This window comes from Hyperolius riggenbachi, chromosome 7, assembly GCF_040937935.1.
Source record: "Hyperolius riggenbachi isolate aHypRig1 chromosome 7, aHypRig1.pri, whole genome shotgun sequence".
Classification (NCBI taxonomy): domain Eukaryota; kingdom Metazoa; phylum Chordata; class Amphibia; order Anura; family Hyperoliidae; genus Hyperolius; species Hyperolius riggenbachi.
In genome coordinates, this window is record NC_090652.1 from 128,706,652 (window position 1) to 128,727,820 (window position 21,169).

At 42.6% G+C, this 21,169-nt stretch overlaps 1 protein-coding gene across 1 annotated transcript in view; it reads right to left on the reverse strand.

The window, feature by feature from the left end:
• EEF2KMT (eukaryotic elongation factor 2 lysine methyltransferase) overlaps positions 1–21,169 on the reverse strand; it is a 49,623-nt gene that overhangs the window by 13,637 nt on the left and 14,817 nt on the right. The window contains exons 4-8 of the mRNA XM_068246830.1: positions 20,202–20,258; positions 16,967–17,047; positions 14,116–14,217; positions 12,091–12,224; positions 3,773–4,062 (exon numbers count right to left, since the gene is read on the reverse strand). Coding sequence (XP_068102931.1) covers positions 3,773–4,062; positions 12,091–12,224; positions 14,116–14,217; positions 16,967–17,047; positions 20,202–20,258 — 664 coding nt within the window. The remainder of the gene's footprint in view (positions 1–3,772; positions 4,063–12,090; positions 12,225–14,115; positions 14,218–16,966; positions 17,048–20,201; positions 20,259–21,169) is intronic.

The following is a 21,169-nucleotide window of genomic DNA, read 5'->3' on the forward strand; positions in this document are numbered from 1 at the left end:
GGAGAAAAGGCTTCCTCTGCATCACTCTCGCATACAGCATCTTTTTGTGTAAAGTGCGCCGAATGGTTGAACGATGCACAGTGACTCCATCTGCAGCAAGAGGATGTTGTAGGTCTTTGGTGCTGATCTGTGGGTTGACTGTTCTCACCATTAGTTGCTTCTGTTTACTCGAGATTTTTCTTGGTCTGCCACTTTGAACCTTAACTTGAACTGAGCCTGTGGTCTTCCATTTCCTCAATATGTTACTAACTGTAGAAACAGACATCTGAAATCTCTGAGACACCTTTCTGTATCCTTTCCCTAAACCATGAACAATCTTTGTCTTCAGGTCATTTGAGAGATGTTTTGAGACCCCCATGTTGCTACTCTTCAGAGAAAATTAAAAGAGGGAAAATTACAATTGACCCCCTTAAATACTCTCTCATAATTGGATTCACCTGTGTATGTAGGTCAAGGGTCACTAAGCTTACCAAGCTAATTTGAGTTCCAATAATTAGTTCTAAAGGTTTTGAAATTAATTTTTGGAATGAATAAAAGGACAACAGTGCCCAAATTTATGCACCTGCCTAATTCTATTTAGACAATTATTGTGCACTATATATAAAAACAATACCTGCGCCAAAAAACAGTAAAATACTGTAATTCTTTAAGAACCAATCAGAATTAATTACCAATCAGAATAAAATTAAAATTCACCTAATAGATGCTACTAAAGGAAGAATGACACCTTAATGTTGGATAAAATCATATCGATACTACCACCAATACACTCCTGTATGATTCCACACTCTGGCGTTTTCTATCTGCCTATATTGCTCTATCAGGATGTCCACTTAAACAGTTCTCATTAATAGATCACAATGCTCTTGTCAATATATCCTCTCTTTCTTCAGCTGTATGCTCTGCAGAATATATCACTTTTCACAGTCACTATTAAACGTTCATCCACTGTGTTCAGTAAAACTTGCAATAGTAAATAGAAATCATTGATACTTGCGGGGGTGTATTTCACCGAGGCTCACTTATACGTAATGGTCCAGGAGAGGGGAGAGAATATCAGAGTTCCCGTAACTTGCAGACATCGGGGTTCCTCTAAAATTCCAACGGTAATGAGTCCCGGCCGAAGACTCACCCGGGCGTTCTTACGGCTTAAGCTTCCGCCGTTTTCCACAGTCCGGACCCAAACAGATTGGCAAAGGAATGTCTGCAAGTTACGGGAACTCTGTTATTCTCTCCCCTCTCCTGGACCATTACGTATAAGTGAGCCTCGGTGAAATACACCCCCGCAAGTATCAATGATTTCTATTTACTATTGCAAGTTTTACTCAACACAGTGGATGAACGTTTAATAGTGACTGTGAAAAGTGATATATTCTGCAGAGCATACAGCTGAAGAAAGAGGATATATTGAAAAGAGGATTGTGATCTATTAATGAGAACTTTTTAAGTGGACATCCTGATAGAGCAATATAGGCAGATAGAAAACGCCAGAGTGTGGAATCATACAGGAGTGTATTGGTGGTAGTATCAATATGATTTTATCCAACATTAAGGTGTCATTCTTCCTTTAGTAGCATCTATTAGGTGAATTTTAATTTATTCTGATTAGTAATTAATTTATTCTGATTGGTTCTTAAATAAAGAATTACGGTATTTGACTGTTTTTTGGCGCAGGTATTGTTTTTATATATAATTCTCTTACGTAGGGGTGGAGGGCTTAACCCCCTTTATATCTTGCAGCCTGATTTTAAAGTTAATCTGAAGCGCTACAACTATAAATACAATTATTGTGCACTTTCTGTAAATCTAATAAACTTCATTTCACTTCTCAAATATCACTGTGTGTCTCCTATAGGATATATTTCACTGACATTTTTTATCGTAATAACCAACGATTTATACACGAAAATCATAACGATTAACAAGGTTGCCCAAACTTTTGCATCCCACTATATGTGTGCACCCAGCCTAACAGCTATGTTCAGAAGGACAGCTGACAGTGGTGGGTTGACCGCTTGTCTGCTGCTCTGATGTGAGAACCTAACATACAGCTATGTTCACAAGGACAGCTGACAGTGGTGTGTTGACAGCTTGTCTGCTGCTCTGGTGTGAGAGCCTAACATTTTTGAGTGGTTGAAGGCATCTCTTGTATGGCACTAAAACAACATTAAACCCAATTCACTATTTTCTGAGAAGAGGCATTTACCTTCCAGACATGACAAGCAATGGTTTTCATTAGCGCAGTATCCACACTTGTTTGATGGCTGCCCCCAACCACTAGTGTGAAATGCTCTAATCAGTTTTATACACAGCAGCATTCTTGTGAACTTTCATGAAGCTGCCCCTGCCCTTTAGTCCAGGTCATCGGGGCGTAACCAATGTGGAGCAGCCTCTGCAACTACAGAGCTGTAAGGGAGCCACAACTACTACTCCAATCCCTGTGGTAAAGAGATCCATCCTTCAGACCAGGAGTTTTTGTGGCTACACTTGTTACGGGTGTGAAAATGAAGATGTCCACATTTCTTTTATGACCCTTGCAAGATGGGCCCCCAGGCAGCCAGGATCACCAGGGGTAGGCAAGGGAAAGGGTGGGATTATTGAGGATGCCCATTAAAGTAGGGGTCCTACGATTTGTAGTTAATGCTTTGTTAGAGCTGTGTTCATGCTGCACCTCCTCCCATAAGTCACTGTGTGTTAGCCCACCTCCAGGAGCTAAAAACAACCCAGAGTGACAACATTACTAGAACTTTGGAGACCATGATGTAGCTAAGGAGCTATGGGCCCCGATGCAAGTTTAACATGGGGTGCCCCAAGCACTCCATACATAACAATTGATGCGGCGCACCAAAACCTGCCAAGGACAACCACAGTGTCAGAGGTGCAAGAAGGGGATGGGGAACAGTTTGTTAAGGATTACTACTATTCAAGGCATCTATAGAAGTGATTATTACCAGCACAGGATCAATAGAGAGCTAATATTGAGATAGAGAGTGGACCCTTCGGGGCCCCTCTGGCCCAAGGGCCCCGATGCGGTCGTTACTTATGCACCCCCTATTGCTGGAAATCTCGTGAATACAAGCGGAGGAGGCTGGCCACTCCATTTTCAGGCCTCGTTCCCATTGCGTTCTGCTCGTGTGTCCCTTTTGCGTTGTGCTTTTTTAAAGGCGTTTTTTTTCCAACTCCCAGCGCTTGGGTGGATGATGCAGTTTTGTTAAAAGCGCTTTTCTAAGCACTTTTTCCGAGTGCAAGTCAGGAAGTGAACTCTTTGACCCGGAAAATACATACAATGTATTTATTTTCAAAAACGCTGACGCAATCGCTGCACAAAGCGATTTTGTGAGCATTTTACATTTTTCCTATATCTTCCATTGAGGTGGAATCACCTTAAAAACGGCCCATGCACCGCTTATCTGAGCGGATCGGAAACAAACCGCTCAGATGTGAACTTTGCCATAGACAATCATTGCACAAGCACTTTCAGGAAGATTTTGAAAATCGCCAGTGCTTAAAAAAAAAAATCTCAAAAACGCCCCTAGTGTGAACGAGCCCTTACCTAGGGGAAGCAAGACATTAAATACTTGTAGCTTTACAATGGTACTGGTCAGGTTTATAAAAGGTTTACGGACAGTGATGAAGGAGATAGCTAAGCACTTACTGCTAAGTACAGTACCATTTAAATATACTTTAAAGTACACTACATGACAGTAATTTACTTTTTAAAACAACATGGTAAAAGCAGACGTTTCCGTTTAAACCTGTACTGTTTTACTACCTGATGCAATTATCACATCTGCCTCAAGGCGTGAAAGTTGTTGTTCCGTAATGGAATCCCAGTCCAGTTCCATAACAGATAGCTGAGCGATGTCTGAATGTTGTGTATTTTCAGTGTCTTCTTGGCTCTCAAGTTCCTTGCCAAGCACAAAACCATTCAAGCAAATATTGTCTCTGAGATGCTGGAGTACCATCTGGTGACAGTCACTGAATATGTATTTCTTTGGGAAACAGCTCTTGCAAATGGCTAGTCCAGTCAAACCAATTCCACTTCCGAGTTCTAAAATGGTTCTGAAAGCCAAACGGAAAAGCAAAACAAAAACAGCATGAACACACCGGTATGTGGTTTTAAGATTTATTTTCAAAACCACCAGACTGGTAGTTTACAGATAGATGTACACTTCAAATAGATCAGCTTCCTGTGCACAATCTCAGTGCATTAATATTTGAAAAACTGTTTTATGTATAAATTTGAATAAGGACTATGAACTAGGGACAGCCAGTCCTTACTGTTACATTCACCTACTGATTGCCCAAGTCAAATGAAGGTTCAGCCACACTGTATCCTAACACATCATTCCCACCTTACATTCCCCAGCGAGGTCCCTCAGAGTCCTCTAGGTCCGCTCTCAGTGGTCACGCTGGCAGACCCGTTAGTCCGGTGACTTCAGGCAAAGCGGTACGCAGCTGCGCATGCGTGGCCCGTCGTGCACCCTTTTCGATCACGTCCGTTGCTTCCTGTGCTGTTCAGTCATTCGAGAACCACGCTTATGGCGATGGACGCAGTTGCGCACGACTTTGCCTGAAGTCACCGGGCTAACGGGATCTCGCAGGCTATGGGGGGCTAAAAGAAGCTGCAGATAAGTGCAGATTTTCATTTTAAGGGTCTGCTCAGGGTCCCTTAAAAGAATATCCTATGTGAAAAAATAGATAAAAAGTGAAGCCTTACATAGTATCACCATGGTCTCCAGACCATGACGATCATAAAAATGCTGGAAGCGAGGCCAGGTGTCAAGGAGAGAATGCCCATATGCAGGCCAGAATAGATCCATTTCAAAGGTTGGTTGGACCAATTTGCAGGCATACCATGCGGATACTATATAGGGCTTCACTTCACTTTACCTCGAACATCCTTTAAGTTTGAATGCATTTGAGGCAAGTTTGTTTCAGGTGTGTGATTCAGATATGACTGATGCATGAAAGATCAGCAGGATTCCGGGCAACTAGTATTGTTTAAAAGGAAATAAATATTGCAGCCACCATATGCCTCTCACTTCAGTTGTCCTTTAAGTACAGACTGCTTTTATCAAATAATTTAATGGACCTTGCAATCATCAGAGATGGACATATTCTTAGAAAGGAGTGTTTAGAAGAGCGGAATGTGCAATTATCTTTGGCATTCTGCCCCTAATGCAGTAGGTGGGTTCATGGTTTTGATGATAAACAAGAGAAGAAATGGAAAAAATGGCAATCAATGTTTGTTTATTCCTATGTCTAGGCTATATTTGTGAATTTTAACTGGAAAGGAGATACACGGAGCTCAAGTGCGGAGCTATTTAAAAGGTTTCTTTTGTTAGCAGCAAATAGGGTTGAATCTTAAGATGAATGCCTGCATCTGATCTGCCATTATTTATTTCACTTATGTACATCTCTACAGCAACACAGGCAGCAAATGGACAACGTTTATATTTATACTGGTAAATACATAGGGGTATAGTGCTTCACCAAACATTACATTAACTCATCATAAGTGTGTGAAGTGCTCTGAGCCCAGGAAGATTTTACACTGCTTGAGAAAAAAAAAGAGCTAAATTTAACAAGCTGCTACAATAACAACCTTTCCCATTGCGTACATACAAACATATCAGAAACTGAGGTCTACTGCTAGATACTTATCCTATAGCAAGGTAAGAAAACCGTGCATACAACACAAACCGTGCACACAACACAAACCGTGCACATACAGGTGATTACCAGTTATTAAAGCAAGCCTGAACTGAAAATAAAATTATCATATAATTTATTGTATGCATTTTAGCAACAGTATATTGAAACTTCCTGCAATCTCATATTTTTATTTTCAATTTAAGGAGCTAAATTTTAACTTTGCGCATTGTACTGCAGCTATGTCAGCGTGACATCAAATCTGGTTCTTTCAGCTACCAATTAAAAGTAATAATGAACATTTAGGGTTGTTGTATACTACACACAATTTTGCTGCGTTTTCCAATTGCATGCAAATTGCAAAATGCAATGACAGTAGTAAAATAATGAAAATCACAAGAACCCTTTTACACTAGTGCGATGTTATGACAATGTCATTTTGCATGATCACAAAAGTCCTGCATGCTGCACCTTTTCTGTGTTTTCTCCTAGTGTTCCTAGCATCCAGTGAAGTGAAATTGCATTGCATTTCTGATTGCATTTTGCAATGCAAAAAACCCCCGCTTTCTAGCTCTTGTTTGTTACCAGCAGTGTGTGCTCACCAAGATAAAACTAAGTTACTTCCGTTTACTCCTCAGGATTGCTGGGCAGCTTGCTGTTCCATGGCTTAATTTGCATACTGATAACTCTGCTCTTTTAATGCAAACAAGAAAAAAAAGGCAAAAAAAAAGGAAAACACAGGCAGATTCTAAGCAGGCTGGTTACTATATATACACCCATTTGTATCTCTTCACTTCATGTCCATTCAGATATGCTTTAAAATAACACATTTAATGAGATATGATGTAGGACATATATGAGATATGACAGGTTTTTGACTAGTCCATCTCCTCAGGATTGTTTCTCTATATACTGTATTTTCATTATTATTTACAAAAGCACTCCCTGGAAAGGATCTATACAAAGATGCTGACCTCCATCATTTTGGAGGAAAATAAATAAAACCCTGAGAATCCCTCATCAAGAGATGTGCTAGCCCAAAACCTGTCACATCTATAGGATTTGTACTACCTACTGTGACATTAAAAAAAAAAAAAACAATTTATGGTGCATTTTACTCTGGGACATCTTATAAATACAAGTTTTCACAATGGTAATGGTAGTCCTTTAAAGCAATCCTAAAGTGTGGTACGCCATACTGTATCATCGATGGGTCCCTCGATTGGACATTTTTTATTCAGTGTGCGCGTGCGGCCATGAATGAGCAGGTGTACCATGCTTGTGCATGTGCGGTTTGCGCAGGCACATTAGAAAGAAGGCACTCTTGCATGGCCTTTTTCCTCTGTGCATGAGCACCTTTGTTCTATAGGACCCCCAGCAATGGAACCGTGTATCTTCATATGTGAAGCATCTAAACCAGTGGTCCTCAAACTACGGCCCGTGGGTATCCAATTCTGTATCAGGTGACATTGCTGTCCAACTGGATGTCAGCTTGTCACCTGGGTAGGCTTCACTGTATGACGCACAAAGTTTCTTTGGGTGGAGCATGACTGAATGGCTGCTGCTGGGATTACTCCTCCGGCATGACCGGGGGGGGGGGGGGGGGGGGGGGGGGGAATCAATACCTAGATTCAGTGTAATGGTTTTCAATATCATTTTATGTATGTTCTGGCCCCCAGCAGTCTGAAGTAGGTTGATCTGGCCCTTGACCGAAAAAGTTTGGGGACCCCTGACCTAAACTATCCATAGGCTTCTTGCTAATAAAGTGTAACGATCGTTGTCAGCGCACAGAGAGTATCTGATTTTTGGTGATTTGTAGTATCACCAAGAATGCAGATGTATACCTGATTATGGATGATCTGCAGAATCACCAATAATACAAGTATGACTAACCTCTGGACACCTAATGAAGTGTAAGTGCTTGGTGCAACTGAGGCCATCTCCCGTGGAGCGAGAGCCACAGATACTACTACAACCAGTGACCACCTGAGGAGCAGGTGGCCTCTGGCTGTGCAGGGACTATCTCTTTAAGAGGAGGAGATAGATATAATCTTGTAGCAGTGACACCCTGATGTACTGGAAATCAGACTGTACTGCAGCCAAGGATTCCCAGATGGATTGGGAATCAGACTGTACTGCAGCCAGTGGGCTCCTATGGGGTAGAGGCCACTGGCTGAACTGCAGGAAGGACTCTCTGAGGAGCAGGAGGTCCTTGCAGCTAACTGACACCTGGTGGATTAGCGTCACGGGTAGTACAGACAGACTGATCACTCGAGGGATGAGTGACAGTCAGAAGGGTCAGACAGGCCAGGTCGGCAACACACGAGCAGATAAGGTACAGAGACAAAAGGCTGATTCGGTAACCGGGTACAGGCAAGGTTGGCAACTGGTAGACAGATAGGCAGAGGTACCGAATCAGAAAGCAAGAGAGAGGTCAACAGAGCCAGAGGTCATAACAGATATAAAGCACAATCCTAGTCTGAGGTGTGAGGTCCTTGGTCTCGACACCCGGGGACTAGTCTAGAGCATAACACAGTATCCTATGCTTGAGTGTGAGGTCCGTGGTCTCAACACCCGGGAACTGGTCTAAAGTATAACACAGTAATGACACAGTAATCCTATGCTTGGGTGTGAGGTCCTCGGTCTCAACACCCTGGAACTGGTCTAAGGTATAACACAGTAATGACAAAGTAAAAATCAAGGAGCGGAATCTGGCTAAGTGTGAATTCCCAGTTCCAACTGGTTCTAACACACTATAGGATCTGACTGAGGTCTGAATGCTCACACGTAAGTATTCGCAACGGCAGACAACCAGCAACTGACAAGCAAGATCTATATATACTACAGCCCTCCGCAGCACCGCCCTCAGCCACTCAGCCAATCAGGAGTTCCGCTGGGATCAGCTGATCGTCCTGATCAGCTGACACCTCTCCTGCTGGCATAAAGGTCCTGTCTTCTGGCGCGCGTGCGCGTAGCTCTCCATCCGTGTGCACCAGAAGGCCCAGGCAAACCAGACACATGTTGCTGTGCGGAAACCGCCGGTCTGAACGCTGAGACAGCCGCCCCGCCGCCAGACTGCGCGGCGGCATCTCCGCAATTCATTACATAAAGTAAAATAAATAAATAATTTCAGGGGTTGTTTTAAGCTTGTACAGAGATTGTCAGAAACATCATAAGCCAGATACATTATGTCAAGATTAAAAAGGATTTCAGGCGGTATAGAAAGTTCCCAATTTCTCCTGTTAGAGAAGTCAGCCAAAAGGCTAAAGGGAAGCTGTTATTGGCTCTTGAGGACCAGGATGTTTAAGTCCGCACTGATGACAAAGGTGCTGCTGTGTAGGGGGGAGGTTAGCCTGAATGAATTGCCTTGGATGAACCTTTAGGGGCACAAGGAGAGTAAGTATCCCAAAATGCTGCAGGAGCTGCATTTCTTCCTCTTACAACTTGTCCTGCCCTCTATCAATGAGATTTTTTAATAGTGCCTTGCCACTCATAGTTAAACATCTGCTTTAAAATGAAACTCCGACCAAAAATTGAACTTTATCCCAATCAGTAGCTGATACCCCCTTTTACATGAGAAATCTATTCCTTTTCACAAACAGACCATCAGGGGGCGCTGTATGTCTGATATTGTGGTGAAACCCCTCCCACAAGAAACGTTAGAACTTTTGTGGGAAACAGCTGCTTACAGCTGTTTCCAACTGCCAAAAACCATGCAGCAGCTACATCACCTGCCAACAGTAAAATGTTCACTGGAGCTCCTCTTTAAAAAGGAACCCTGAGTGGTGTCACATAACAGAAAACTGGACTTACTTGGGACTTGTTCCCTGTCATCCTCCTGGTAGCCCCCCCCCCCCCTGCAGTCCTGCTGGTGGCTCTGGCAATGCGGCGACTTGGGTGAAGTCACACGTGCTCGCCCCTGCTGCGCACCCGTCGTGTCTTCATGCCAGCCACCGTAAGAGTCCTGTGCATGTGCGGTTCTCTAAAGACTGAACCGCGCATGCGCAGGACTCTTACGGTCGCCGGCGTGATGACGCAACAGGTACACAGTGGGGGTGAGCACTTCGCCTGAAGTCGGCACATTACCAGAGCCGCCAGCAGAACCACAGAGGGGGCCTTGAGGATGACGGGGACCTTGCAGGCTACGGTGGGCTGGAGGAAGCCCAGGTAAGTCCAGTTTTCTTTTTAAGACACAGCTCATGGTCCCTTTAAGTTGCTCTACCAAGCACTGGAATGCTACCAGATTAACTGTTTTAACATGAACAAATCTAAATTATTACAGCTGATCAAAGGTGTAAGCCAACTGGTTTGGTGTGTAATGGGTAAGGTGATCAGTTACAGCTCACAGAGTTGAAATGTATAATTTGTTTAATGATTTTGAATAAATACAGCTGGAAATAATGTGTGATGTGTGTGTCTCTGTCTTCAATTCAGGCTGCAAACTGATAAAAATATATATAATAAGGGGGTGATTCTTTCCTATACTTTACTCACTCTAGTAAAGGGGATGCACTGTGAAGGTTTCCCTGCACAGAATTTTCTATTTCATATTTTCTTGCATACTACTGGACAATTAAGGAGAGCACAGTGAACCTGCACTACTTTTCACCACACTCAAGTAAACTGTTGTCTAGTAGCTAGCTGGCAGGTTTTCATGTTGAGTTGCAAAATTGTTGCTATAATCAATTTTCCAACAAAATTTGCATAAAGTTATAATTAACTGCAATTCATTAATCATCCATTGGAGACAATTGCATTAATTGATAAATCAGGAAGGCTAGTTAGGAATTGTCATTACTAGGGATAATTAATAGAGTTATGTATAATTTAGCGTTAGGGCCTGTGCACATGTAAAACATGGTGTGATGAATGTTGTGGTTTGGGGTAACTTTGCTGTTTCAGGACTAGGCAGCTCACTATCAAAGAATCTATTATAAATCCTTCACAGTACTGTTAAGGGTAATGTGGGAACCCTAAACTCAAAGTGGATACAATAGGGTTAGGAGGCGCCCGTATTCGTGTAGTATATATTTGGATATATGTGGTTATTTCCTCTTAGATTAACTCCAAAAAAACAATAATAAGATTCTTGCCTACATTGTATAGGAAGACATAGACTCTTAATGAATTATGATATTTTCATAAAGCACCTCAGACAACCCGTTTCTGTAAAATCCTGGGCGCCAACCTTTTACAGATACCTATTGAGCACCCTGTTGTTAACCTGAGGAAGCAGTTTGAGCCGCGAAACGCGTTGTCGTCTGAGGTGCTTTATGAAAATAAATATCATAAATTCATTAAGAGTCGATGTCTTCCTATACAAGGTAGGCAAGAATCTTATTATTGTTTTTTGGAGTTAATCTAAGAGGAAATAACATATATCCAAATATATACTACACGAATACAGGCGCCTCCTAACCCTACTGTATCCAGTCGAACCAACCCACTATATGGGGCTCTCACTACGCCTTGGTATAGTGAGTCTTTTTCTTTTTGGAAGGAGCAGCGACCAACCATTACAAGACTGAGTGGAGACGGGATTTCTCCACATGCCTATATGAGTGGTTGCCTCTGCTAGCAACCTACACTTGTGAGTATAATATACTCAGATTCTCCTTCTTTCTTTAATACCCGACGATATTACACCAGAAGGGCTCCCGGTGTCCCTGTTTTCTTCTTTTTTTTTCTCTATCCAGCCTAAACTCAAAGTAGCACTCACAAAATGACAATGGACTTTAAAAAAAATCCATAAAATGCACAATGGAATTGTAAAAAAAAACAAAAACGGGAGAGTTCAGAAATAGCCAAGTCAAAGCATGGATCCAAAACCTATCAACTTTGGATGTGCAGGAAAAAAAAAAAAACACCTAAAACATCTCTTGGCTGAAAACTATTCTGCATGTAAGAATGTAGAAAAAGAGAAAGCCCAACTGAAGTCATGGCAGTTTAGACAGTTCTAAGAAATCCCTACTTGAGGTTTTTACAGCAGTAAAATGCAATACAAGTTAGATGCATACTTACTTTTTCCAGAGAAGGAAATGACATATCTTACTATTTTTGTCTTATGAATGATTGTTTCAAAATGGCTCTAGTCATCGCCGCCGCACCCGCCCACCGTGCGGCATTCTGCCAGCCCCCTGGAACACCCTGCTCCTGTCCCAGGCCGTGCTGCGCACATGCGCAATAGAGAGAATACACGGACACTGATGACGCAGGGATATATAGGATTGCAAAGGGTTAGTTTTTTACTTTTTAAAAGAAGATAATTATATATCCATGTGTTAAAAAGAAACTACTTTACATGAACAGCATATACTTTTTTTCAATAAGAATACTTTACATGGAATCAGAGAAATAAAACAGTTGAAATCAGAGAAAGAAAATCAGGATATGCATGTAAACAAGGCTGGATACAGCATGAACAGACTATCTCACCGATTTCTGAAGACATCTATATTTCCAATGGCCCATTCTGCTAAATAGAGAGCCGCTTCCCATGTCACTAAGCCTGTTGTCCCTTCAGATATGATGGCAATGTTTTCACACAGTGTTACAGCATCCCCTGATGGCTGCGAAAGAAATAACAGTCTTTGTTCCAATGAGGTTTCAGTGTTTGCCAAAATATGCATTAGATTAATACGATTATTTAAAAAAAGTAAATGACACATTTTAGTAAAGAAAACCAGGACTGTGGAGTCGGTACAAAAATCTTCCGACTCCAACTCTGACTCCGACTCCTCGGCTTATGAAATCACGACTCAGACTCCAACTCCGACTCCAGGTGCCTAAAATTGCCCCGACTCCGACTCCACAGCCCTGAAGAAAACCGTTGTTGATTGAAGGAAAAAAATATTCTATGTAGAATTTAACATTTTCACACAACAATCTATTTAGTTTTTGGACATTTTAATCATCCAATATTCATTTTTTTCTTGCACGTTCACTCCCGTTCCCCTACTTCACCCACCATGTTTTTCCCTGCTTCCCCCCCCACACTTTCACTTCCTGATAGTCTTTCCTTTTCTCTCCCCCTCTTCCTGTATACTTACACTATACTCTTCCCCCAGTTTCATCCATTTTCCCTCATTATACATGCAATTATTTGGTACTTTTTAATCATAAAACGACCCTGAAGTGAGAGGTATATGGAGGCTGCCATGTGTATTTCTTTTTAAACAATACCAGTTGCCTGGAAGTCCTGCTGATCATTCTGGCATTAGTAGTGAAATCACTACTACCTGAAACAAGCATGCAGCTAATTCAGTCAGAAACATCTGATCTGCATGCTTGTTCATGGTCTATGGCTAAAAAAGTGTTAAGAGGCCAAAGATTAGCAGGACAGCCAGGCAATTTGTATTGTTTAGAAGGAAATAAACATGTCAGCCTCCACATTCCTCTCACTTCAGGTTTCCTTTAAATGTGTTGATTCAACAACTACACTCCTGATGAAGGCAGGACATCAGCGTCATTAAACCTAATATCCATATTTACGTATCTGCCTTACAGGTGTCCCAGGGATGCACATGGTTTTCAGTGACAACTACGGTAGTTGTTTCTTTGACTGTGCCAACCAGAAGAGGCTTGGGCCAGTTCTTGGAAGAGCCAGTTGCATCCCAGGAAAGCTGGCAGGGAGGGGCCTTTGGACACTCCAACTGAGGTTTATCTGGAAAGTTAGTGAGAATTTCTCAGACTGTCTTTTCAGCAAGAATCCAGTATCTCTCAAAATGGGTTCTAGTGTTTCAGAGTCAAATCGCTCAAAACTGCAGAAGAGCGTGTCCACTTTAAAGGACACCCGAGGCGAAAATAAACTAATGAAATAGACGATTTTATCCATCTTCCTTCTCCTAAAAATGACTTTTTAAGATATTCCACAGCTTTATTTAATGTTTTTAAGTTTTAATTGTTTTATTGTTTTTGCTCGATTACACATTCATTGAAGTATGCCAGAGCTAAAATCTATAAACTATTGACCCTTTTTATCGCTTTCCTTCTCCCAGAAGCCATTTTCTGCTAGGAAAGTGTTTTATAGTTGAAAGTGTTTTATAGTTGGAATTTCTTATCGGTGAGGGTCACACCGTAGTCACTTCCTGTCCGAGTAAGGACTGAGTCAGTCACTTACATACCTGATATTTAACTCTTTCAGGCAGAGAAAGAAAAAAGGAACACAGCATAGTTATTTGTGTGCTAGGCCCATGCCTATCTCTTCATGTCACATGTCATCTCGGGTATCCTTTAAGGTTTTCTGTCCCTGAAAAACTCCCCTTGTCTTGCCGATTCAGCTACTGCTAAGGAACGATACCATCAGGCCTACAATGACAGTGTGGCCACATAGGAAGGTCCCAAAAGTAATTTTCCATAAACAAATTTACCTGCAAGCACCAAAACCTTTACTCACATTTCAAATAATTAAACAGGTGAAAAAAATACAACTCCATAATAATCAACTATAAACCCACTTACTAGAAAGTAGCTTTTGTAGCACACTGTGTTTTCTTCTGAGTTTAACACTTCAGCAAGAGCACTGTATAAATCATCCAAAGGTTCAGCGCCAGATTTCTCATGCTACAAATAAACAATAAAATGCCTTAAAGAGACTCCGTAACAAAAATTGCATCCTGTTTTTTGTCATCCTACAAGTTCCAAAAGCTATTCTAATGTGTTCTGGCTTACTGCAGCACTTTCTACTATCACCATCTCTGTAATAAATCAACTTATCTCTCTCTTGTCAGACTTGTTAGCCTGTGTTTGGAAGGCTGCCAAGTTCTTCAGTGTTGTGGTTCTGTGATGCATCTCTCCCCTCCAGGCCCCTCTCTGCACACTGCCTGTGTATTATTTAGATTAGGACAGCTTCTCTCTTCTCTCTTATCTTTTACAAGCTGGATAAATCCTCCTCTGAGCTGGCTGGGCTTTCACATACTGAGGAATTACATACAGGCAGAGCTGTCTGCACTCTGCAGGAAAAAACAGCCTGACACTTCAGTGGAAGATAGCTGCCGGGGGAAAGAAACACACAAATGATCTTTTGAGATTCAAAAGCAAGGGTGTATACAGCCTGCTTGTGTATGAATGTGTTTTCTATGTGTGGACATATTGTACATCAACCTACTTCCTGTTTTGGTGGCCATTTTGTTTGTTTATAAACAAACTTTTTAAAACTGTTTTTAACCACTTTTAATGCGGCGAGGAGCGGCGAAATTGTGACAGAGGGTAATAGGAGATGTCCCCTAACGCACTGGTATGTTTACTTTTGTGCGATTTTAACAATACAGATTCTCTTTAAGCAGTATCACTTTATTCAATTACAGCCATGCCAACCTTAGAGGATGCCTGACCCGACTTTGAATCATTCCACTGTTATGTACCTCTGTGCACTGTTCGTTGCCCTGCACACTCCTCCCAGTCAACATTATCCTTGGCAGAAGTCAAACTTTTGAACACTAAGAGGCAAGCTTCTGGCATCCATCCCACTCATGCCTCTTCTCACCTCTCCCCACCCCACTAAACTTGCTCCCAAGTGTCCAGTGACAATGAAGAAATGTTGACCCAGAAGCTTCTTTGGGGGTCGGTGCTAATTTTAATGTGGAGGTGCCAAATTTCAGAAAGAAGCGACAGCCAAATGGAACACCTGAGGAACATCAAAAGGTGCCAGATGGAGCCTACAGGGGGTGAGTATTATGTACATATCTTTATGGTACAGGTTTGTTTACGGTCAGATGTTTAAATTTCAGGCAAATTTCAGTTGTATATATTTTTCACAGGAGCAAAGTGATGGGCTATGTAGAGTGAAATTACTGTATGTTGCATGTAATGGATGTGCAGGATGAGTAGAAGGCTACTTTCACATTATATAGGTTGCACATACTGAAAAATAGGATTGCAACGGTGATGTCAAGCTGCATCGCAGACTACTGAGTGGATCTTCAAAATGAGCACAACTGACCAAATTACTGGAGCTCACCAGGGGACAATGGAGCAACCCGGGAGGATGGCTAGGGAGCCCATGGCCAACATAGGGCTGGAGGAAGCTCCAGGTAAGTATAAGTGATGCTGCTACTTATGTTTAGGTTTCCTTTAAAGAGACTCTGAAGTCTCGTTTTTTACCGGTTTTCTTCATATAATCCTGTTCTGCATGAATGCCCCAATAGATTCGCCGCATCCCCGTGGAAGATGGGTGATTTATTACTGTGCAAGCGACCAGCAAAGTTCCACGACTTTGCTGGTCGAAGATTGTGCTGCCCTGGCTCGCAGGGCTTCACTTCCTGGAAAGGCTGAGCTTTGAGCTGTAGCTCTGCCTCTCCACAATCAATCTCCGCCTCCTCCCTTCCCCTCTTAGTGAAAGGAAGAATGAGAGGGGTGGGGAAAGGCGGCGATCAGCAGAGATTGACTGCGGAGGAGGCAGAGCTACAGCCTGAAAGCTTTGCCTCTTCGAGGAAGAGAAGCCCTGCGAGCTCCGAAGGTTTGCAGGGCTGTTAAACTGTAATAAAATCACCCATCTGCCACGGGGATGCGGCAAATCTATTGGGGCATTCATGCAGAACAGGATTATATGACGAAAACAGGTAAAAAACGAGACTTCAGAGTCTCTTTAAAAGCCCCTATTTAGGCATTTACAAACACTTGACTATTTCCTGTGTAACACAGTACACACCGCAACTATGTATAGATCTAAAACACATCTATCTTTAAGCCCTATGTAAGAAAAACACTTTATAAATTATATTGTATGTTCTGCATTTTTTCCTGTAACATGCCTACAAAATAGACAAATGGAAGTTTTAAGTAATGAAGTAATTATCGCTGTATGAATAGCAACACAGCTGAAATGTTAAAATTGCCAGGAACCTGAACTGGTTAAAGGGTTACTAAAGCAAAAAAAAATAAAAATCTAACTTACCTGGGCTTCTTGCCATTATCCTGTGCTCGCTCCATCCTTTCGAATCCATCCATCAAGCAGTGGCGACCGCCTTGAAGCTGGCCACTTGCATCGAGTCAGAGGCTACTGCGCATGCACGGCTGTAAGCTGTGCACACCCTGATCACGCTTACCCTGCCGGGAGCGCTCTGCACATGCACAGCAGCGATTTTCACGTACTGTGTATGCACAGACTGCTCCTGGCAGCGGGAGCGTGGTGAGGATGTGCGTGGTCGGCCAGCTTTGTGACGGTTGCCACAGCACAGGCACAGGATGACTTCAGGGGGCTTCAAGAAGACCCAGGTAAGTTAAACTGATTTTTTATTTTGTCTTTAGACTTCCTAAGTGTTAGTACAATAAACAAAGACAAATACACAATAAACAACACTAAAATCATCACCTTTTTGATTAACTCCAATAAAAACAATCTTCTGTACTGCAAAGAGGGAGGATATTTTCGGGTCAAAGGATGATTAACAGTCTAGGAAAAAATATAAAAAATCATTTTCAAATGCAACAAATTGTATTCTATATAACAGTTTTATACTTAACAGTAGTGATGATCACGTCTAGAACTCATGGAGAAGCATGTGATCAGTTTGGTCAGGTGATAGATATGCAAGTCTCTGATTTGCTAGTCAAGATCATGTGCTAAATCATGAAGTGATCACAGCAAATCAGAACTTTGCAAATCTATCAGCTGATCAAGCAAATTACATGCTTCTCTGTGAGTTCTCCTAGACATGACCATGACTACTTAACAGTTCTTTGCCAAAAGCTATAAGCATATAAGTGTGCGCGCGCGCGCGCACGCACGCACGCACGCACACACACATATAAATGGCCATTTTGGGAAAAGAGTACTGAATTGGAGTCAATGAATTATGCAACTCAGAGATCTGGATTTCTTCTCCCAGTGGCGGCTTGAGGAATTTTTTTTAGGAGGTTCTATGCAGGTGCTGGACCAATTTTCGGGGGAGCTGACGACCTGCGCTGCGGCGAAAAAATGGGCGTGGTCATGACCAGATGAGGGCGGGGCTAACTGTAATTTAAAGTGAACCCAGGGTGAGAGTGATATGGTGGCTGCCATATTTATTTCCTTTTAAACAATTCTAGTTGCCTGGCAGCCCTGCTGATCTATTGGCTGCAGTAGTGAACTGAATTACACCAGAAACAAGCATGCAGCTAATCTTGTCAGTTCTGACAATATTGTCAGAAACCCCTGACCTGCTGCATGCTTGTTCAGGGTCTATGGTTGAAAGAATTAGAGGCAGAGGACCAACACGGCAGCCAGGCAGCTGGTATTACTTAAAAGGAGATAAATATGGCAGCCTCAATATTATTCTCACCTCGGGTTCCCTTTAAAAGTGCAACGCAAAGACAGAGGTCCCAGGTTTTGGTGACCCTTTCCCCAGAAAATTCACATAATTGTGCAGGTTTTCTCAAGAAAATACACGTAATGTGAGCAAATTTGAACAAAAAAACATGTTCAATGACCCCAATATGCGCAATCGTTATCAGATATGACCCCGATATGCACAATCGTTATCAGATATGACCCCGATATGCACAACCGTTATCAGATATGACCTCAATATGCACAACCATTATCAGATATGACCCCAATATGCACAACCGTTATCAGATATGACCCCAATATGCACAACCGTTATCAGATATGATCCCAATATGCACAATCCTTATCAGATCTGACCCCAATATGCACAATGCTTAGCAGTTCTGACCACAATCAGCAGCACCACCTGAAAAAGAAAAGAAAAACCCATTTACTCACCTAGTCAGAAGACCTCCTGTTCCGACCTCCTCCTCTTCCAACCTCCTTGTGGCGCGCAGCTCAGCTCCCACGATCCTCCTCCTTCCTGCAGCAGCCTGCATTACCCGGCGAGCAGGGCTACGGGAAAATGGCCGCCCGAAGCCCTGCACTGCAGACTCCAAGTCATCTTACCATAGCCCTGCCTGCTGCTCCGGGCTGCTGCTGTGAACTGACTCGGCGTCTCTTAGACGCCTGAAGTCAGTTCACGCCAGGGGGTGCTTTGGGGGTGCTTGGACAAATTTAGGGGGTGCATGAGCACCCCCAAACACCCCCCTGGCGCCGCCACTGTCTCCTCCCATTGCATGACTGCTTATACATTTACAAAGATGACCGTGGTTTGACATAAGAATGGTTTTTGACTACCATGGTGCATGCATTTGTCCAACTTATAAAATAATAAAAAAATATAAGATTAAATCAAAGCTCAACATCAAGTACTATTTAAAGAGAGCTGAAGAACCTTATTGTGAAGTGCAGTGCCACAAATGACTGTAGGCGGAGCTCTTCCAATTTCCCACTCCATGCCGGAAATAGGCTGCTGTGCCATAGCACTACTAACTCTTCCACAGCATCTACTGGTAACACAACATTGTCAAGGCTGCCACTTACACTCCCTCTCAGAATGCATTCTGGAAAGGAGTAGGATCCAGGTGGCTACTTCTCCCTCCTCCTTTCATGTCCCATATGAAGAGAAGGGTCAAGAGCAGGAAGGGGGCACACCATAAACAGCCAGGTTCTCAGAGAGTGCTGGAGAGAGCCTGGCATTCCACAAAATACCGTATATACTCGCATATAAGCCGACTCGCATATAAGCTGACCCCCCCACTTTTACTTGAAAAACTAGGAAAAAATGATTGACCCCTATATAAGCCAGGGGTAGGAAATGCTGGATTGGTGCAGGCCGCGTGATCCCCCCAGTGTGTCCCAGTATAGCTAGTATAGTGCCCAGTATGGGTAGGTAGTGCCTCAGTATAGCTAGTAAAGTGACCAGTATAGCTAGTATAGTGCCCAGTATTAACAGGTAGTGACCCAGTATAGTGCCCAGTATAGCTAGTAAAGTGCCCCAGTATAGCTAGTATAGTGCCTAGCATAGTGCCCTACCCGCTCCCCCCGTGGGACCACTGACCACGGACCACCACAACACGACTCGCATACAAGCCGACCCCACAACTTTTGGCCTCCTTTTTGGGGATCAAAAATTCGGCTTGTATGCGAGTATATACGGTAAACAATCCATCACTCCACTTACTTCAAAATAAGATAATTCCTAAGAATTACAGTAGGAGATTGGGGTAGGTTTAGCAGATGTCCATCATAAAAAAAAAAATGCCCATAATTAAGGTTCAAAATAAATCGCATACTAGTTGTGTCTGCATGTGTAATCTGTCTGTCCTCTGCAATGCTGGCTCAGATGGCCTAGCCATCATCCCCCCCCCCGAATCCACACAGCAGGCAGTAATGAGATCCTACATCAGGAGTCATGGAATGCTCTGCGTTGCCGTGGCCCACTTCAAGCTCAGCAGCAGCTACCTAGCTGGTGGCCAACAAGTTGGGGGCGGGCCACAGCAACGCAGGAGGAGGTTTCCAAAGACCTTCGGTAGTCTTCGGAAACATGGCTGCGACTGCACTGCCAAGTAGGGGGCAGGGTGTCACTTGGGTAACAAGAGAAGTAAGTAACCCGAGACCCCCTCCCCCCAGTCCAACATCATTAAGACAAATTCTGACATAACAGGCTCGGTCTTTTATATTGGAAGTACTCTTTAACATTACACAATCAACCTAAAACTCAGTCATTCGTTACCTTTTCCAAGATGTTCAAAACTAAACATGGCTGCTGAGTTAGTAGGTTCTCCAGTTCCTAAAATAAATACAAATTAAATCCATGAAAGGGAAAAACAAACATTCTATATTATATACACAACATAACTGATAGTACTAAATAACTAACACTAAAAATTTAACTCTACATGAATCAATGGAGTTTAGGAATGGTCAATGAGATACAAATGATTTCGAATTGATGCAGCATTATGCAAATTTTGTATGCAAGCTTGAAAATGAACCAATCAAATCATGGTGAGGTAAAATTCGATTGGTCCATTTTCCAGCTAAATACATTTACATATAAAATGTGCAAAATCCGGCATCAACATGATATTATTAGCATCTCATTGACCACCCCTAATAGAGTTGATTCAGTTTCAACCATTATTATTGCCATCCCCAGAAAGCGTACAGCAACATTGCCTGTACTTACACCAGCCAAGTGCAGCACATTGTGCAGTCAGCACGGCCCAAAGTTATTGAGTTATGCAAGTAGCGTAATGCGCATTATTCATGTCACGCTAACTGCCCAATGCACGGTACACTGCTGGTGTAAGTACCGATTCAGGTAGTCCCCGACTTACAAACGACTCGCCAATACAAACGGCATGGATTCTGTGTTTCCATGGGAACAAGCCAAAAAAAATTCAAATTGGACTTGTAGTTTTTGAAAAAATCGATTTAAAAAAAATTCAAAGAAAAAATGGCTTTTAAACTTGTATAAACGGGTACAAAGGGCAGAGGTGACACAGAGGGACACACTGGAGGCACAGAGTAGGTACAGGGGACAGAGATGGCACAGTGCTCTGACTTAAGAACAGATTCAGGTTAAGAACGAACCTACAGTCCCTATCTCGTTCGTTAACCGGGGACTACCTGTAAATATTAGTCATCGTTTGCCCATTGAAGAATCTTTGCTAACCCCAATTTACATTCTAAAATGTA